Source organism: Melospiza melodia, chromosome 2, assembly GCF_035770615.1.
Source record: "Melospiza melodia melodia isolate bMelMel2 chromosome 2, bMelMel2.pri, whole genome shotgun sequence".
NCBI classification, from domain to species: domain Eukaryota; kingdom Metazoa; phylum Chordata; class Aves; order Passeriformes; family Passerellidae; genus Melospiza; species Melospiza melodia.
The window spans coordinates 103,270,803-103,285,372 of record NC_086195.1 but is presented as its reverse complement, the minus strand read 5'-3'; the positions used below and the strand labels follow the sequence as shown (position 1 = coordinate 103,285,372).

Sequence of the window (14,570 nt, the reverse complement as noted above, 5' to 3'; positions counted from 1 at the left end):
GAACCCTGTGGCTTTTGGATAAATATAGCAGGTGTCACAGTTATGTCATTATCATGGGAAACTTAACACTATTACCAAAAGCAGAAAAAAGATACACTTAAAAAATAAAAGCTACTGTGAAACAGATTTTTCATACTTCTAAAACACCATACAGGAAAAAATCTGTGAGAGTTGATGATTAATAAAGTTCTAATAGAGGTTTAATTGACTGTTAAATATAATAATATATTCAGAATATGTATTCTCATATAGAATTAAGGTTCAACAACAACCTTGAGTCAAATTAAGAAGCACTAACCAAAAAATTGCTACCAGAAAAATGAGTAAAGCAACAGAAAAAATACCATTATCATTACTGTCATAGGAGTTAGGGCTTCTGCAACAATATTGAAGCTGAGCAGACCAGCCTCTTCAGATTCCCTAGAGAAAGACCAATGTCTCCTGACACTAACTCAGAGCACATTCCTACATTTAAAGTTCCCTGGGGTGATTTCAGGAATCTCAAGGGAGACTCCCTAGGTAAACTTTGCCTTGCAAGTACCTTCCAGATGTGCACTGCACCAAGAACTGTCCAAACATGTAACAGAGAGGCAATCTTTGCTCCTCACTAACAAGCAACACAGCTATAAGCTGGCAGAGGAGAGAGGAGTATAATATCACCCAAGAACATGGTACAACAGGGCAGGCATGAGAATGGCACACAGACACGAGTCAAAAGCACACAAACTGCAGAAGCACCATCAGCACAACTATTACACTGCTGCAGCATTCTTCTGCCCTGTCTTACTGTTCAGGATAAAAGGTACTCTGCAGCATCTTTTAAGTGTTTCCATCATCAGAACCTGTCATGTCCACAATAAGCAGAAATGGGCTTGGACAATATAATTTGAGCTATTCCCTCAAGCCTCTCTAGAAAGAAACATTTTATTTCTTCCAAATATTTATTAAAGATCTATCAGCATCCACATAAACCAGAAACAGGTAAAATATTTTTTTGGACTACATCCACTACAAGAATGTATATGCCTACATACAAATTGAGATTATTTTTTTCAATTATAAATAAAGATTCATTTGTGGTTACATTGAAGTATTTCACACCCAGCGCTTCAAAGGACATTAAGAAACAACCATGAGGCAGTCTGAATACTGGCTATACAATTACAATGCATGAAGCAGAAATGACAAAATAGAAAACTGAGGACACCATGGAGGAACATGCCGAAGCCAAGATTCGACTCCTCCACCCTGCCCTGTTTCATGCTAGACTGCAAATCAATCTATATCCTGCCTTTCCTATGGGCTAGGAAGGAGGAACAAAGAACATGGAAAAGGTTTGCTAGCATTTCACAGACCTGCTTGAAGGACATGGTGGACTTTTAGGAAGAAAGGACAGTAGGATGCTGAGCCAAGTCCTCTGTATCCGAAGGCAACAACGCAACAGATGACTCAGTTACTATCACCCATGTAACAGCAGGCCACAAAACCCTGCCCTGCAAGGACTCCAAACATGTTATGAAGAAAAAATTGCCTGAAGATAAAAGTGACAGATACATCAAGCACCAACTAACACTAAAATAAAATAAAATAATAATTAAAAAATATATGGTGCCAGTCAGACACAAATTCTAAAGACCTATACTCAATCCTACTCTTTTGTTAAAACTACACTGGGGTAGGACCTTGAGCCCAATGAAACTGGAATTACATTATATGAGCCACTCCTAAAGAATAAAACAAATTAGAGCCCCTAGCCCTAAGAAATCACTTTATATTCTGACACAAATCTTTACATGATTTTCAAGTGATTTTAAATGAAGTGGCAAGCAGCTAATACTACTTAAAGTCAACTTGCAGTGGCATACTTTCACCACATGAGTGATCTTGCACTTACTTTCTGGTGTACTGTTAATTTTTCTATGAAATGACAGCACCAATACAAAATGCATATTGTATTTTCTTATATGTAAAAAGCATATCTAAACAGAAAAGACAAAAAAATGCACAAATACACACAGAAGGGCCTACTTGTAGACAGCCTCACTTTAACACCTACAGTCCGGAGCAGAACCAATCCTTCAGCGTAAACAGCAAGGGCATGATTCAGTCATCTAAAACCAAAATGTAATGACATTTTAGTGCTCCAGCTGGTCCAGTTCAGAAAGGCTGTTGTGCAGATCCTGTATCATACCCATCTGCCCACCTAGATATGCCAAGGATGCAAAAGAGCGTCAGATTATTCTTGGTACCCTTGCTAAGATCAATGGATCACAGTCAAAAAGTGACTGAACCTTAAACTGTGTATTTACTAGACATAAACCTAAAATTAGGTTGAACAAACCTGGACCATTACATATTCTATGAATTCACATATACACCTGAGACCCAACAACAAGGTCCTTACAGCCAGACACAAGAGGAAAAGCTCCATGTCTGCAGATGGAAACTGAGACACAAACTGTATGTCCAAGGAAGATTCAATCACACGGATGTCCCCCTGTGATATAGATACAACACAAAGCAATATCCCATGTATCTAACTTAAGACTGGCAGACAAAACAGTTGAATTTACACCATTTCACCAGTGATTGGAATGTGGAACAAAACTTTTGTGCATTTCTTAGAAAGATACAGATAGCTACTGGTATGTGAAAACACAAAAAGATCCGCAAGCATCCTGCATCCTCATTTTGGAGAATGAGCTTAGCTTCTAAACAAATTATTACAAAAAAGGTCAGAAATACCCTGATTGAAGAAATAGGAGACCATGAGAAACTATCTCTGCATGAAAGGCATCAGGGCTATTGTTGCAAACTGCAGAAGGTATTCAAAACTTGTTAAAAATTGAAATCCTTCTGATGCTAACTACTCCAAGGTCTTTTTCTAATTAGTGGAGAGAAATTACCATCTCCAGACTCAGTTCACCCAACTGCCTAAGAACAGCTGGGTGGACTGCAGCTTTGGCTTCTCCAGCATCTGTGGACAGACTGTTTCTCCCAAGTCTCTAGCTTAAATGACTCAAGTTTCCGTAAAATTATGCGTAACATTTAGTATCAAAAAGAGCTCTTACAAATCCTTACTGTACTTAACTTGGAAACAATCCATCCTCCATCATCTACAGACAAAACTAAGAAAGAGCAACTGATCTCTTCTATGCAGCAGAGAACACAATTCATCAACATTTACAGAAGAATTTATCTGACTGCAGAAGGATATCTTCCAAGTTATCTGCCCCTAACTTTCTGAGTAACCATTTCAGAATTGTGCACTTCAAGGCACAAGTCTCCTCACCCTGAATTAATACAGGGCAGGCAGCAAAATCAACACTGGTACTTGGTACTACCTAATGGGAAAAGACAAGTGAACACAAAGAAGCTTTCTTTCCAACAGCAGGAGAAGTAGGAGACTTGTTCCAAATCACACTGCACAAAGTGCAATGCCCCCCTCTGCATTAGAGGGGCACACAGGGTTGGCTAAGTTGAGCAAATAGCCAAAGTGAAAATACAGAAATAAACCTTTTAGTAAAGAAGCAATGCTACCTCTATCACATTCTGAAATGTTATTCCCAGCTCTCTTCTGCAGAAGTTAAAAAAAAAAAAAACAGACTGTGAAAGAAAGACAACATGAAAGACAAAAGCTGCAACAATAATTTGGGGGCTAACAAACAGTGAGTAAACACATAAGACTATCAGAAGCAATAATGAAATTACAGCATCTACAACAGTCCAGTTTTGAAAAGATTCTCATTTCAATAGAAAAAGTATCTCCAGAGGATAGGCTTCCAAATGCCCTCAAGTCAAATATTAAAACCTAGGTTTCTTTTTAATTTCTATCCAGGAAAGTAGTTGCACACTTCAGAAGCCAACCCAGGGATTAGTACTCTGCTAGGTAACACTACATGTGCCCGTACTTCTAGCAAAAAGCAGTGTTCATGCTACTTCTATTGCTTTTAGACACACACTGCATTACAGGCTTTGAACTTACAGTGCGAGTATAAATTATTTTAAGTAAGAAAAAGCCTACTGAAATCCTAACATGAATTTTAACAGTGTTTCTAGCTGTTTAACCACTCATGATGAGATGATAATCCCAGCTCAGTAATCATCATGGATTAAAAAAAAAACACACTCTAAAATGGGATGGGTGTCTTCTCAACTGAGGCATGATCTAACACCACCTCTCTATCATTGCAGACACTTCAGAATTCAGGTTCCCCTTGCAAGTAAAATGACAACCAGAACTCTATTCTAAGCAAATAATTATGAGCTGCACAACAATCAATCCCCAAATATGAAATTAAGCTCTTAAATAGTATGTAGATTGTAATTTAATAAAAAGTAGAAATCATATTGAAGAGCTGTAGTAAAAAGGCAGGAGATATCTCTGAAGTTAATCCAAAGTTAAGTGTCTGATCTTGTACAAATTTGTTGCCATAGGGGTTTTAAACCAAACACTTCCATCTTCAAGTGCACTTGCAGAGCAGCAATGTTACAGTGACAGAGAGAAATATTCTGTTTGTAATGCAAGTCAAGTATCAAACCTGAGTTTTCCCAAACTGAAATACACAAATCCTCAATAGCTGTGCTGCAAGATCCAGAGATATCAGCATGTGCAAAACCTCTAAGAAGTGCTTGGAATTATGCAGCGGTTACAAGAAACTACTTCAAATAAATGAAATGTATTACAAAGTAAGTGCTGCGCATGTATAGGGGCACTCCAAGGACTAAGCTTGTACTGAAGCAGAAGATGCCTCCAAGATTTCACATTCCTCAAAAGGTGCTAAAATGTGGATAAGAGCTATGGCTGCTTGTCATTTTTCATATTCAGAAACATACACAAAGAAGAACTAAAACTTCATGCCAATTTTTTCATACTTTTTAGAGCTTTAAACACTTTATTTATCATGGAAACAACAATCATCTGTAAGCTTCTACACATTATTACTTCCTGCCTCAAAAGCATTTTATGTAAAACTAACCTGCATTTTATATGATCAAGAAAGCTAAATGAAATTTTATTAATCCAGTTAAGTATCACAACATACATATCTAATCCATCAATGGACGGTAAATAAAATTAAAGCTAAAAAATTTACCTTAGAAAAAAAAACCAAACAAAATCTGCCTTGTCCTTGTTTCAGCAAAGGATACACCTCAAGCATACAAGATAAAAACTTTTGTTCACTTTTTTTTCCCCTCACAATATTTTCTGCTTGTTTCTGGTGTTAATAAACTACAACATAAAAATTCCCTATGACCGTGGTTTTTAACAGTGGTTAAAGTGTACTCCACATCTTGAAGATTCATTCTTTCACTATGAACCCATGGAAAGCAGAAGAGAGTTAGGATCACGGGAGAGAACACTGCCTCTTCCTGCATAAGCCACAAGTTATACATCCAGGTAAAACCCTCTGACTGGGGCCCTACCAGCTGTAACCTACCAGATTTTTCTTTAATAGGTAAAAAGAACACAGTACTATAAAAATAAATCATTTTGTTTGGTCTCCACACGGTTTTTCGTCTGGGCATGTTGTACGTTTGGCTATCAACCTTAACTGGTATGCATTATTGGGATACAGCACAATAAATAAAATTCCTCTAAAAAGAATCCTTGTTTAGTGGAATCTCAAGCAAAGGAGAGAAACTGCAATGGACCTGTTTCACAACAAATCTTGTCATCCACAGATGACATAACAGCATTCATCCTGAAACACAATAATAATTTAAGAAAGAAAAAAGAATTTATCTCCTTAAAACTATGAACTGTTACAGCTAACTGCAAAACCTACAGACTTGAGCTGCCTACTGTTCTTAAACACCTGAAATGGTGTTTCTGAGTAAGAACTCATCTCAGCACAATTCTGAATTGAGCCAATATTTCCTCTCTGGAAGGCTGAATTGGATGAGTTACACTTTGAGGCCCTGCATAAAAGCTGAGCTCCTACAGACTGACTCCTTGCTAAGCCTCTTAAGTCCTCTGTTTATCCACCCTCCTGCTTCAGAGCTTTTTCAGAAGTGAAGTTAGGCAGGGTATCTTCAGCCAGGGTGTCAGTCACCACCATCTCATCACTTTCAGAGAGGCTACACCCATCTGCATCAGCTAGGAAGTTTGTATGTCACATCTCTCTGCACACTGAATTAATGCATGTCCCAACATCTTCAACTACTGCTAAGAAGACACAGAAGAGGCTCTACCACACCATTAAGACTGTTAGGTGGCCCTGTTACTTCAATTAACCTAAAAATATAAAATAAGACAGCAAGACTAAAATCCAAACAGCAAGCTAATTGACCTACAACATATGAAGAACTGCTGCAAGCATAACAAACCAGAAAGGTTTCAAACAAAAGATAACCGATGAAGAGTGAGAACAAAGATGCAATCCAGTCCAGCCCACAGAGATAAAACAACTGAAACAAACAGCAAACAAATGTTACCTCAACACTGTAACTGCTCATGGAAAACAGGCACAATTCCAAGCAAAGATCCTATCATAGGAGGTTACATTAAACTTTCATTCTCCTTAAAGCTAGCATGCCTAATCCACAGAAACAGGGTTTGTAATAAGCCTGCTTCATTATAAACATTATAAAAGCTTTACCTATTTAGTGGTAGACCAGAGGAATGCTGAGAAGCTTGCCCAGGTTCTCAGAGTGGCTCACAGAAGAACCACCTGCTGGAGACCACCTCTGTGTTTGTAATAAACCCTAACAGTTTATGCCAAAATGAATTCTTAACTTCCACCATGAAATACTCAAAACAGTCATTTTGACTAGAAAAGAAACAGGCTGGTGAGCACAGCAAAGTGAAAAGAAAATACCACCATTCAAGTGATTTTTTGGCCTGAAAGACCAAGTAGCTGTTAAGACTATTTCACTGCCTTGGACTGCCCTGGCAGAAGTCTCTCACCAGACTTTCAGCCTTGTTATGAGAAAACCTAATGCTGGAATATTTCAAAAATCAAATTAAAACTTTTATGACAATCAGGATGTAACACAGTAAAAAAATTTCCGGAGTAGGAATAAATGAGGGAGGATTAAAAATCTTAGTAAGAAAATCAGAATAAGTTACAGCTCAAAAATAAGACTGGCAATTATTTTTTTTCCTTTTGGCTCACAGCTCTTCTCCCTGCATGAACTTATTCAGATATGCTGACTTTGCAGTCAAAAATCAGTTTTTATTGCTTTTTATTTCCATGTGCACCATGGTGTCTGAAGAGCTGTAACAACTAAACTGGTTTAATTTTTGGCTAATGCACCATGCACTAAGCGAATTCTACCAATAAGCCATTTCAGAAATCACACTCTGGTACATTATAAATGTTTTCTGACTGCTCATTTAATAGTTCTCAAGTACTTCAGTGTTAACCACTGATACAGAGCCAAGCAGAAGAGGCACAAGTAGATTTCAAAATACCTTGAAAATGCCCTTGCAAGGCATATGGCTAAAAGGGGAAAGCAGCATTCAACTTACAAGTACAAAGTTTGAAACTTTAGCACCAGAAAGAAGAATGCCATACGTAGAGAGTCATTTATAAAATTAGGATGGATTATGTGTACATATTTTTACATGTATAATACTGATTGAGTGCCCTGCAAAACAAAACATGGGGAAGTCAGGTTACAGAAAGTTTGCTTTACTTCAAAAACCAAATTATAATATTCTTACAAAAATCTCACATCTGGTTGAAAAACTAAGGAATAAATAAATATAGTGAAATCAATTGCTAAAAGTTTAAGAGTAAGAAGGATGATGCTTGCTGATTGTGTATTACTTAAAAAGGCACAGGTGCTAATAGAAAATATTTAGAAATACTAGTATTAATCAAGTCTTAACTGAATTATTAATTAAAGCAATTTTACCAAAGAATTGATGGAGTATAAATACATTGAACATACTGCTCCCACAATAGGTTTTATTTATGGCACATAATTTCTCAGAAACTTTTTACAGAGCTCAGGAAATTCATGAGCCAATTTCTCTGAGCAGAACATATGGATCAGAGTAACTCATTGTCAACACAAGTCAGTGACATATGCCATTTGCTGTGACTTCTGCAGAGAGACTGAAGTGATAACCATAGTGCGATTTTAATTTGAAATCTTTATTACCTATTCAATTTAAATCAATCCTTTTAAGGGGAGGAAAAAAGGTCATGCAGTCCTCTTGCTTGTCTCTACACTGACATTACAGGCTTGACTCAACTGTCCATTTTTGGATGTGCCTGCCCACCTGAGAGGCCCCTGAGGAGGCCAAGATGTCATTAAAGAACACTAAAAGCACAGGACCTTTGGAAGGTCTGCATCTGCCCTGAACAGAAAACAGGGTAACAGGCCATCTCCAAGGGCACTAGTTACCTATGTGGGACAATCTGAGCAGAGCTTCTACACCAGACTGCACCCCACTGTGGGATGCCCAACCCCACACAGCAGCACCTTCAGGTAAACGTGGGGTTGAGTGCCAAGCACCCACTACTGTCAGCGGACTCAAGAGAGCTACTAAATTCATTCTATAGTCAGCACCCACATCTTGTCACCTGAGTAGCCCCCAAATTCCTCGGACTCTACACACAAATCTTCCATTGATATTCAAACATGACACTCAGCTCACCCTACAGACACCTGAACTCAGACACCCAATCAACAAGCCAAAGTCCACCCTAAAACTAGATGGGATGATCACCAATATAGGTTTGGCCCACGTAACTTGAGGCAAATAGGCTCAACTAAGTATTTCCAGATCAATAATCATTGTAGCATCTTTCATATTTTTTTTTGCAGTCAATGCAAAGAGGCCAATGTCTTCAGAGCCTGATTCACTTAAACACTTGATTTTGGATAAGATTTATCCAGCTACCCATATCCTCCAAAGCATACAGGAACATACTCAATCTCTCCTAATGATTGCTGTAGCTAACTTATACAGCCATATGTTCATGCTGTCATTAGCTTTATTCCTTCTTCTGTCATGTTCATGTATCGTTCATTTTCCTCTTCTTTCCTAGTGAGTTACAAACCTTAATATACTTCCTTAACTGCTTTCTTCAACACCACTTAATACAATCTTAATGAGACCCCAGATGGTACAAAAATAAGAAAAGTGCCGTCTGATATTTATTTAAAACAAAAGTCAGAGCACAGAGAGAACTCCAGAAGTTCACCAGCACTGATCAGCCATCAGACAGATTCCAGTACCTGAGATTACAGAGAGGCCAACAAAACAGCACCACAGACAAGTTACAGCTCTTTTTGGTGGGTGCTAAACTCAGCAAAGTTCTAACACTACATCATATGTTGATAAATATGTCTGTAAAGATTTATAGCCTCATGATAATTCTGACTTTACAAAAAACTACAATCACCCTTTTCCAAATCTCAATAGATACACCAATAGTAAAGTTAACATCAGTATTTCCTTGCCAGGAGGTCCTCTATTTTAAGCCCTGGATGAAAACTGACAAGTTAGAACAAGCTGTGCAGGAGAAAAAAATGGATAACAAAGGAGGCAAATACTTTCAAAACTGCATGATCAGAAACAAAAAAATTCAATCATTTGTTAGCATTTATGTAATGAAGGAAGACTTGCATACATATGAAGAAACTCCACATCTGCCATGTGTAAAGCCTGCTAAATTGTGAAAACACCAAAGAGGAGTGAAACACAAGACCAGAAATGCCAATCTCCTAATAACAGAATTAACACAATAAGATTACCTTGCTCCAGTCTAAAGCATAGGGAACGTTTTGCAGCTTCTATCTCAGGAGTTGGATGATCCAGAACACGTCTGCACCACTGCAGAGGAGTCAGTGATTTCTCTTGAGGAGTGCGAGTCTTGGTAGGCAAGACGTACAACCTTAACCAAAACACACAGAAGTATCAGCAAGATATGCAGTACTGCAAAGTTTGCTTTTGTACGCTCGCTTTCCTATTAGATCACTAATAATTTATAGCATCCAGAGCCCTGCAAGAGGATATCTAATAAAAAGAAACATCCTAAAGTAGAAGAGTTTACATTTCTTTTCTTTCTTTCCTCCTCAGAAAAATAGGTGGCAAAATATCAACTCTACAGGTCTGGCATGGCCAAACAAAGTTCAAGTAGATTACACATTAAAATTTTCTGTCTAATCACTACCATTGTCTACATTTCCGCACTGCCCAAAGTTCAAACGTATTAGGTGCTGTACACACACCAAAGGTGCTCTTGTTTTTCCCTATACTTATAGTTACTGGAGATTTAGATAATTTCAGCATCTGAACTTATCTTCACACAGATGAACCAGATGTTGTTCAAGTCATATTTGTAATGATTAAAAAACATTCAATGAGAAAACACTGAAAATCTATTTTCAACATTCAACAGCAGCAGAAAAGAAAAAAAAGCACATATGCAAAAAAAGGTAGTGTACGTGCATTATTCTCAGACAAGAGTTGGCCACTGATCAGTTGCACATCAGGAAAGCAGGTTTCAAAGCAGATTTCATGGGAGAATTCTTGAGGCTGAGATCTGGGTTGCTGCTGTCGCCCCGGCAGATTAACAGGCACAGCAGATGCCAACTCACCTGGGAGAGTTCAAATCTTCCAGGGAGCAAACTATTCTTGTCTGCTGGACAAGACGCCGACTCACAGCTCCCTGGCCTGACCCTCTCCGAGACACGGGGCTAGGGACACCCAGAGCCAGACTCTCAAGGCACCACAAAAAACACTTCACATGCCTTAAAGGGATCTGGCCTGTACAAAGGGGGAGTGAAAGCCAAGACCAAACACTAAGCAGGATTTTGCCCTTCAAGGGGTTGCTAACAGGTAGCAGCAGCCTTTCACCTTCACAGTTTTGGCTCAAGAGCTACCCAAGTCCCACCAGAGCACCCATTCTCCATGGAGTGACTGCTCCATGGAGTTCTTTGCCTTTGAAGTCAATCAGCACTGTCTATCCAGCTCTCAAGGAACAAATATCCTCACTGCCATTGCCATCTCCCTCTCTTGGCAATCCCAGCAGAGATCAACTACTGAACTGCTCTGAGGAGAGGACTCATTTCCCCAGACTTCCTGCAGTGCCTGACCACACATTTAAAAAAATGATGCTGAGAAAACCAAAAAGCAAAGGAAAGAAAAGCTTTCAGGTTTCCTGTTAACCTGCAGAAGTGCTTCAAAAGCTAAACATCTGACTGATGATTTTCCTGTGAAAAGCTGAACACTACAAAGTAGTTTCACTTGTCTGCAGTTTGACAAGGTTGGTTGGTTGGTCTTGGGGTTTTTTGTAACTGCAGTCAAAAAAAAAAAAAAAAAAAAAAAGGCAAGCAAAACACAAAACCTCAAAGGTATTTAAGGCCAAAATTGCAAATCAAAAACTAGGATATGCACTGAAGGCTTTGGCTTTCCAGGTAGCAGTTTGCTTTAAAGACTGAGATTACAAAAAAGCCCCAAGCAACTGGCATCACACGCTCGACCTTTCATGGACAACGACAGAGATTTATCCTTGAACTAAAAACATTCAACAGTCGAAACAACTACTCCTAGTGCAATAAATTTGTCAACAAATTGCTGTCCTGAAATTCTGCCAGTGGACACACACATATGTAACATACAGGTAAATTCTGGCACCCAAATCTAGGATTGCTCCCAGGGAGGAAATCAAATTGGAAATTTCACTATGGGGCACAATGACTGACTACCACCGTAAAATGTAAACAAGGAAAGCATTTTGCTTAACAAGACATTATCAAACAAATCTGATATTCCTTAATGCTAGGAAAGCTAGAAGTTGGAACCAATGTAAAATTTGATAAGTCTGGACTGACAAGCCCAAGCCAGCCCTGCAGACCAACCACACACACAATGAAGTAACGCTGACAAAAATTTCCACACAATTTGTACATGATCCTCAAAAGCCATTTCCAGAAACGCGATATTATGTACCATGAAGCACGTAGAACAATCAGAAATATTTCTGATATTAAGATTAATTTTTTAACATTTCGACCAAAATTAAGGATATTTGAACATATCTCAGCTTTTTTATACTACATTTTATTCTCATCTGACATTAACTTATAGCTTGATTCAAAAACTAACCTCATAAAAAGGAAAGCTACATGGAAGCTTAGACAGGTACTCTAAAACTTATTTAAATAAAGGTAATCTATATATTGCTATTGACACTTGAAAACAAATTGACGTTCCACATGGCTGAACGGCCAATACAGTATTCCAGCACTGCCCCTGTGATGCTCGCCCACGCTGCTGAAACAGGTTTTGAGGCACCAGCTTTACTGATCTACTTATTCCTCTACCTTGCAGTCTCCCCTTCTGTTTCTTTTTACGGGAGTGTAACCATTACGGGTTACACACGTTAACCAGTCCAGGTCGATTTCATTTTTTGCTCTATCCATTTCGCTATTCATTTCCGATTTATTCCATTTCCTAGCACCCTGCCGTGCCTTTTCAAGCTACATGGGCGCGTAAGATACACAATTTAGATCAACGGCTAAAAGACAAAAGCCCTCCCAAATCCCTGAAGATGGGAGTCAATTTGGCAGAGATTTTAGGATGAGCAGGCAGCGCTGCTCAGATCAAGGCTTTCCCGGAACGAAATTCCGCTATTTTTAATTCCTTATGTAAACACGGGGCTGAAACTAGGCTGAGATCTGAACGATATTCCTCGGGGTGGAAAACGAGCTCTGCTCCCCACGGAGGGCGCGACGCCCGGGGCGAGCCGAGCGGTGAAGCCCCGACCGGAGCCGCGTCTCGTACACGGGGCCCTCCCTCGGCAGGGCGGCACGGTTTGGACGGGGGGAAAAAAAGGAGAAAAAAGCAGATTTCAGTCTAAGCGGGGAGATCAAGTGGATTTGGGGGCTAACGCTAATCAGAGCGGGGAGACCGCTGTGGGAGGCCCGGCCGGGGGGCACAGCCGGGCCGGGCGGGGAGCAGGGCAGGGCCGAGCCGCATGTACCATGTATCCTCGTCCTCTCCGCAGCCGTCCTCCAGCTCCAGCACCGCCACCTCGTCCAGCACCGTGGCCGCCGCCCCCGTGCCGCCGCCGCCTTCCTGCCCGCCGCCAGCGGCCGGCGGCCCGGGCGAGGGCTTGAAGTAGGCGAGGGGCTCCGGCGGGCACAGCAGGGTGGGCACCGGGCTGGGCACGCACGGCGGGCCCGCGGCGGGGGGGCTGGCGGGGCGCAGCCCGCCCGGGGCCGGCGGCGGGGCCAGCAGCAGGTGCGGGCTGGGCGGGCCGGTGGCCACCGCGGCGGCAGCGGCGCGGCTCCGGAGCTGCTCGTTCTGCTTCTCCAGCTTCCGCACCAGCTCCTGCAGCTTCTTCACCTCCAGCTCGGCGCTAACGGCAGAGCCCGCGCCGCTCCCCTTCACCTCCGCCATCATCGCCGGCTTCAGCAAGGCAGCCTCCATCCTGCCGGCCCGCTGCCGCCGCCGCCGCCGCCGCCGGCACCTGCTCCGCCGCGCCGCCGGAGGGCAGCGCCCGGCCCCCGGGGGAGGCGGGAGCGCCGGGCAGCGCCGCTGGCAGCGCCGGGGTCCGGCCCTGCGCCGCTGAATCGCCCGCCCGGCCGGCCCCGCTCCGCCGCTCCTGCGCCTCCCGTTAACGGCGGCGCGGGCGGGATCCCCTCCCACTCCGGCAGCCCGAGCGCCGCGCACACGCACTCGGCAGGAACAAAGAGCCGCCCGGCGCCCCCGCCATCCAGCCCCGGGGAAGGGCGGCACGGACCACCTCCGAGGGAAGCCCCGGGTGCCTCAAGAATAAAGTGCCTTCCCCCAATGCCCCCAGCGCGGCTCGCCCCGCCTCGGCCGCGGGCTGGAGCCGGCCCAGAGCGCCGCGCCTCTCGTGAGCCGTGTAATTAGAGCCTGGTGGTGTCAGGGTTGTAATTATGCAGATTGAGAGTGTGAGGGGAATGGGAATCACAAATAGAGGCTTTGTTGGGCTTGAAAGGAGGTAATTCAGCCAAAAGCCGCCGTTTGTAGGTTTGAAACATGCTGATTCTGGGAGTTTTGGCACAAAGCGAGGAAAGCGACACGTTTTGGAAGTTGCGTTGGGGGTGAAGCAAACACTGAATCGAACATTGCTAAAAACTACCTAACTATGTTTTGGTTATGTATAGGAGAGCTCCTGAGGTGAAAGATGCCCTCGTATTGAAATGTCTTTCTTAACACAATCCAGGTACATAGGTGGGCTTGTAGCTTGCAGATCTTTGAGAGCGGTATGAGTAGTGTTCACTTACAGCAGTGGTTTTGCGTTGTCTTTCATTGCCCAGCACTGTAGGAAGCCATTGCTTGTGTCCCTTGTGTCACCTGGGAGGTGAGCAGGGATTCAGTGTTGCCTAGGACAGCTCAAGCATCACACAACCTTCGTTCAGTTCATTTTCTCTGGCTACAGCTTTAGGGGACAACATTCTAAGTCACAGTCCTGTGTCTCCCACGGCTCTGATATGAAATCAGGAACAAACCTCATGAAGTCAGGGCAGGTTTAGATTAGATATTATAAAATATTTCTTCACCAAAAGTATCATCAAGCATTAGAATTGAGTGCCTGGGGAAGTGGTTGAGTCTTTCATCTATTTGAAAGATGTGT

At 41.9% G+C, this 14,570-nt stretch overlaps 1 protein-coding gene across 4 annotated transcripts in view; it reads right to left on the bottom strand.

Moving 5' to 3' along the window:
• Positions 1-13,403, bottom strand: part of SLAIN1 (SLAIN motif family member 1) — a 49,389-nt gene extending 35,986 nt beyond the window's left edge. For 3 of the 4 annotated variants that reach the window (XM_063149501.1, XM_063149502.1, XM_063149503.1), the window contains exons 1-2: positions 12,948-13,403; positions 9,715-9,854 (exon numbers count right to left, since the gene is read on the bottom strand). In XM_063149501.1, the coding sequence (XP_063005571.1) occupies positions 9,715-9,854; positions 12,948-13,396 (589 nt within the window). In that variant the 5' untranslated portion in view covers positions 13,397-13,403. Of the gene's footprint in view, positions 1-9,714; positions 9,855-12,947 lie in introns of those variants that run through there. The other variant, XM_063149504.1, reaches the window with a different exon arrangement.
• Between the last annotated feature and the right edge of the window lie 1,167 nt (positions 13,404-14,570).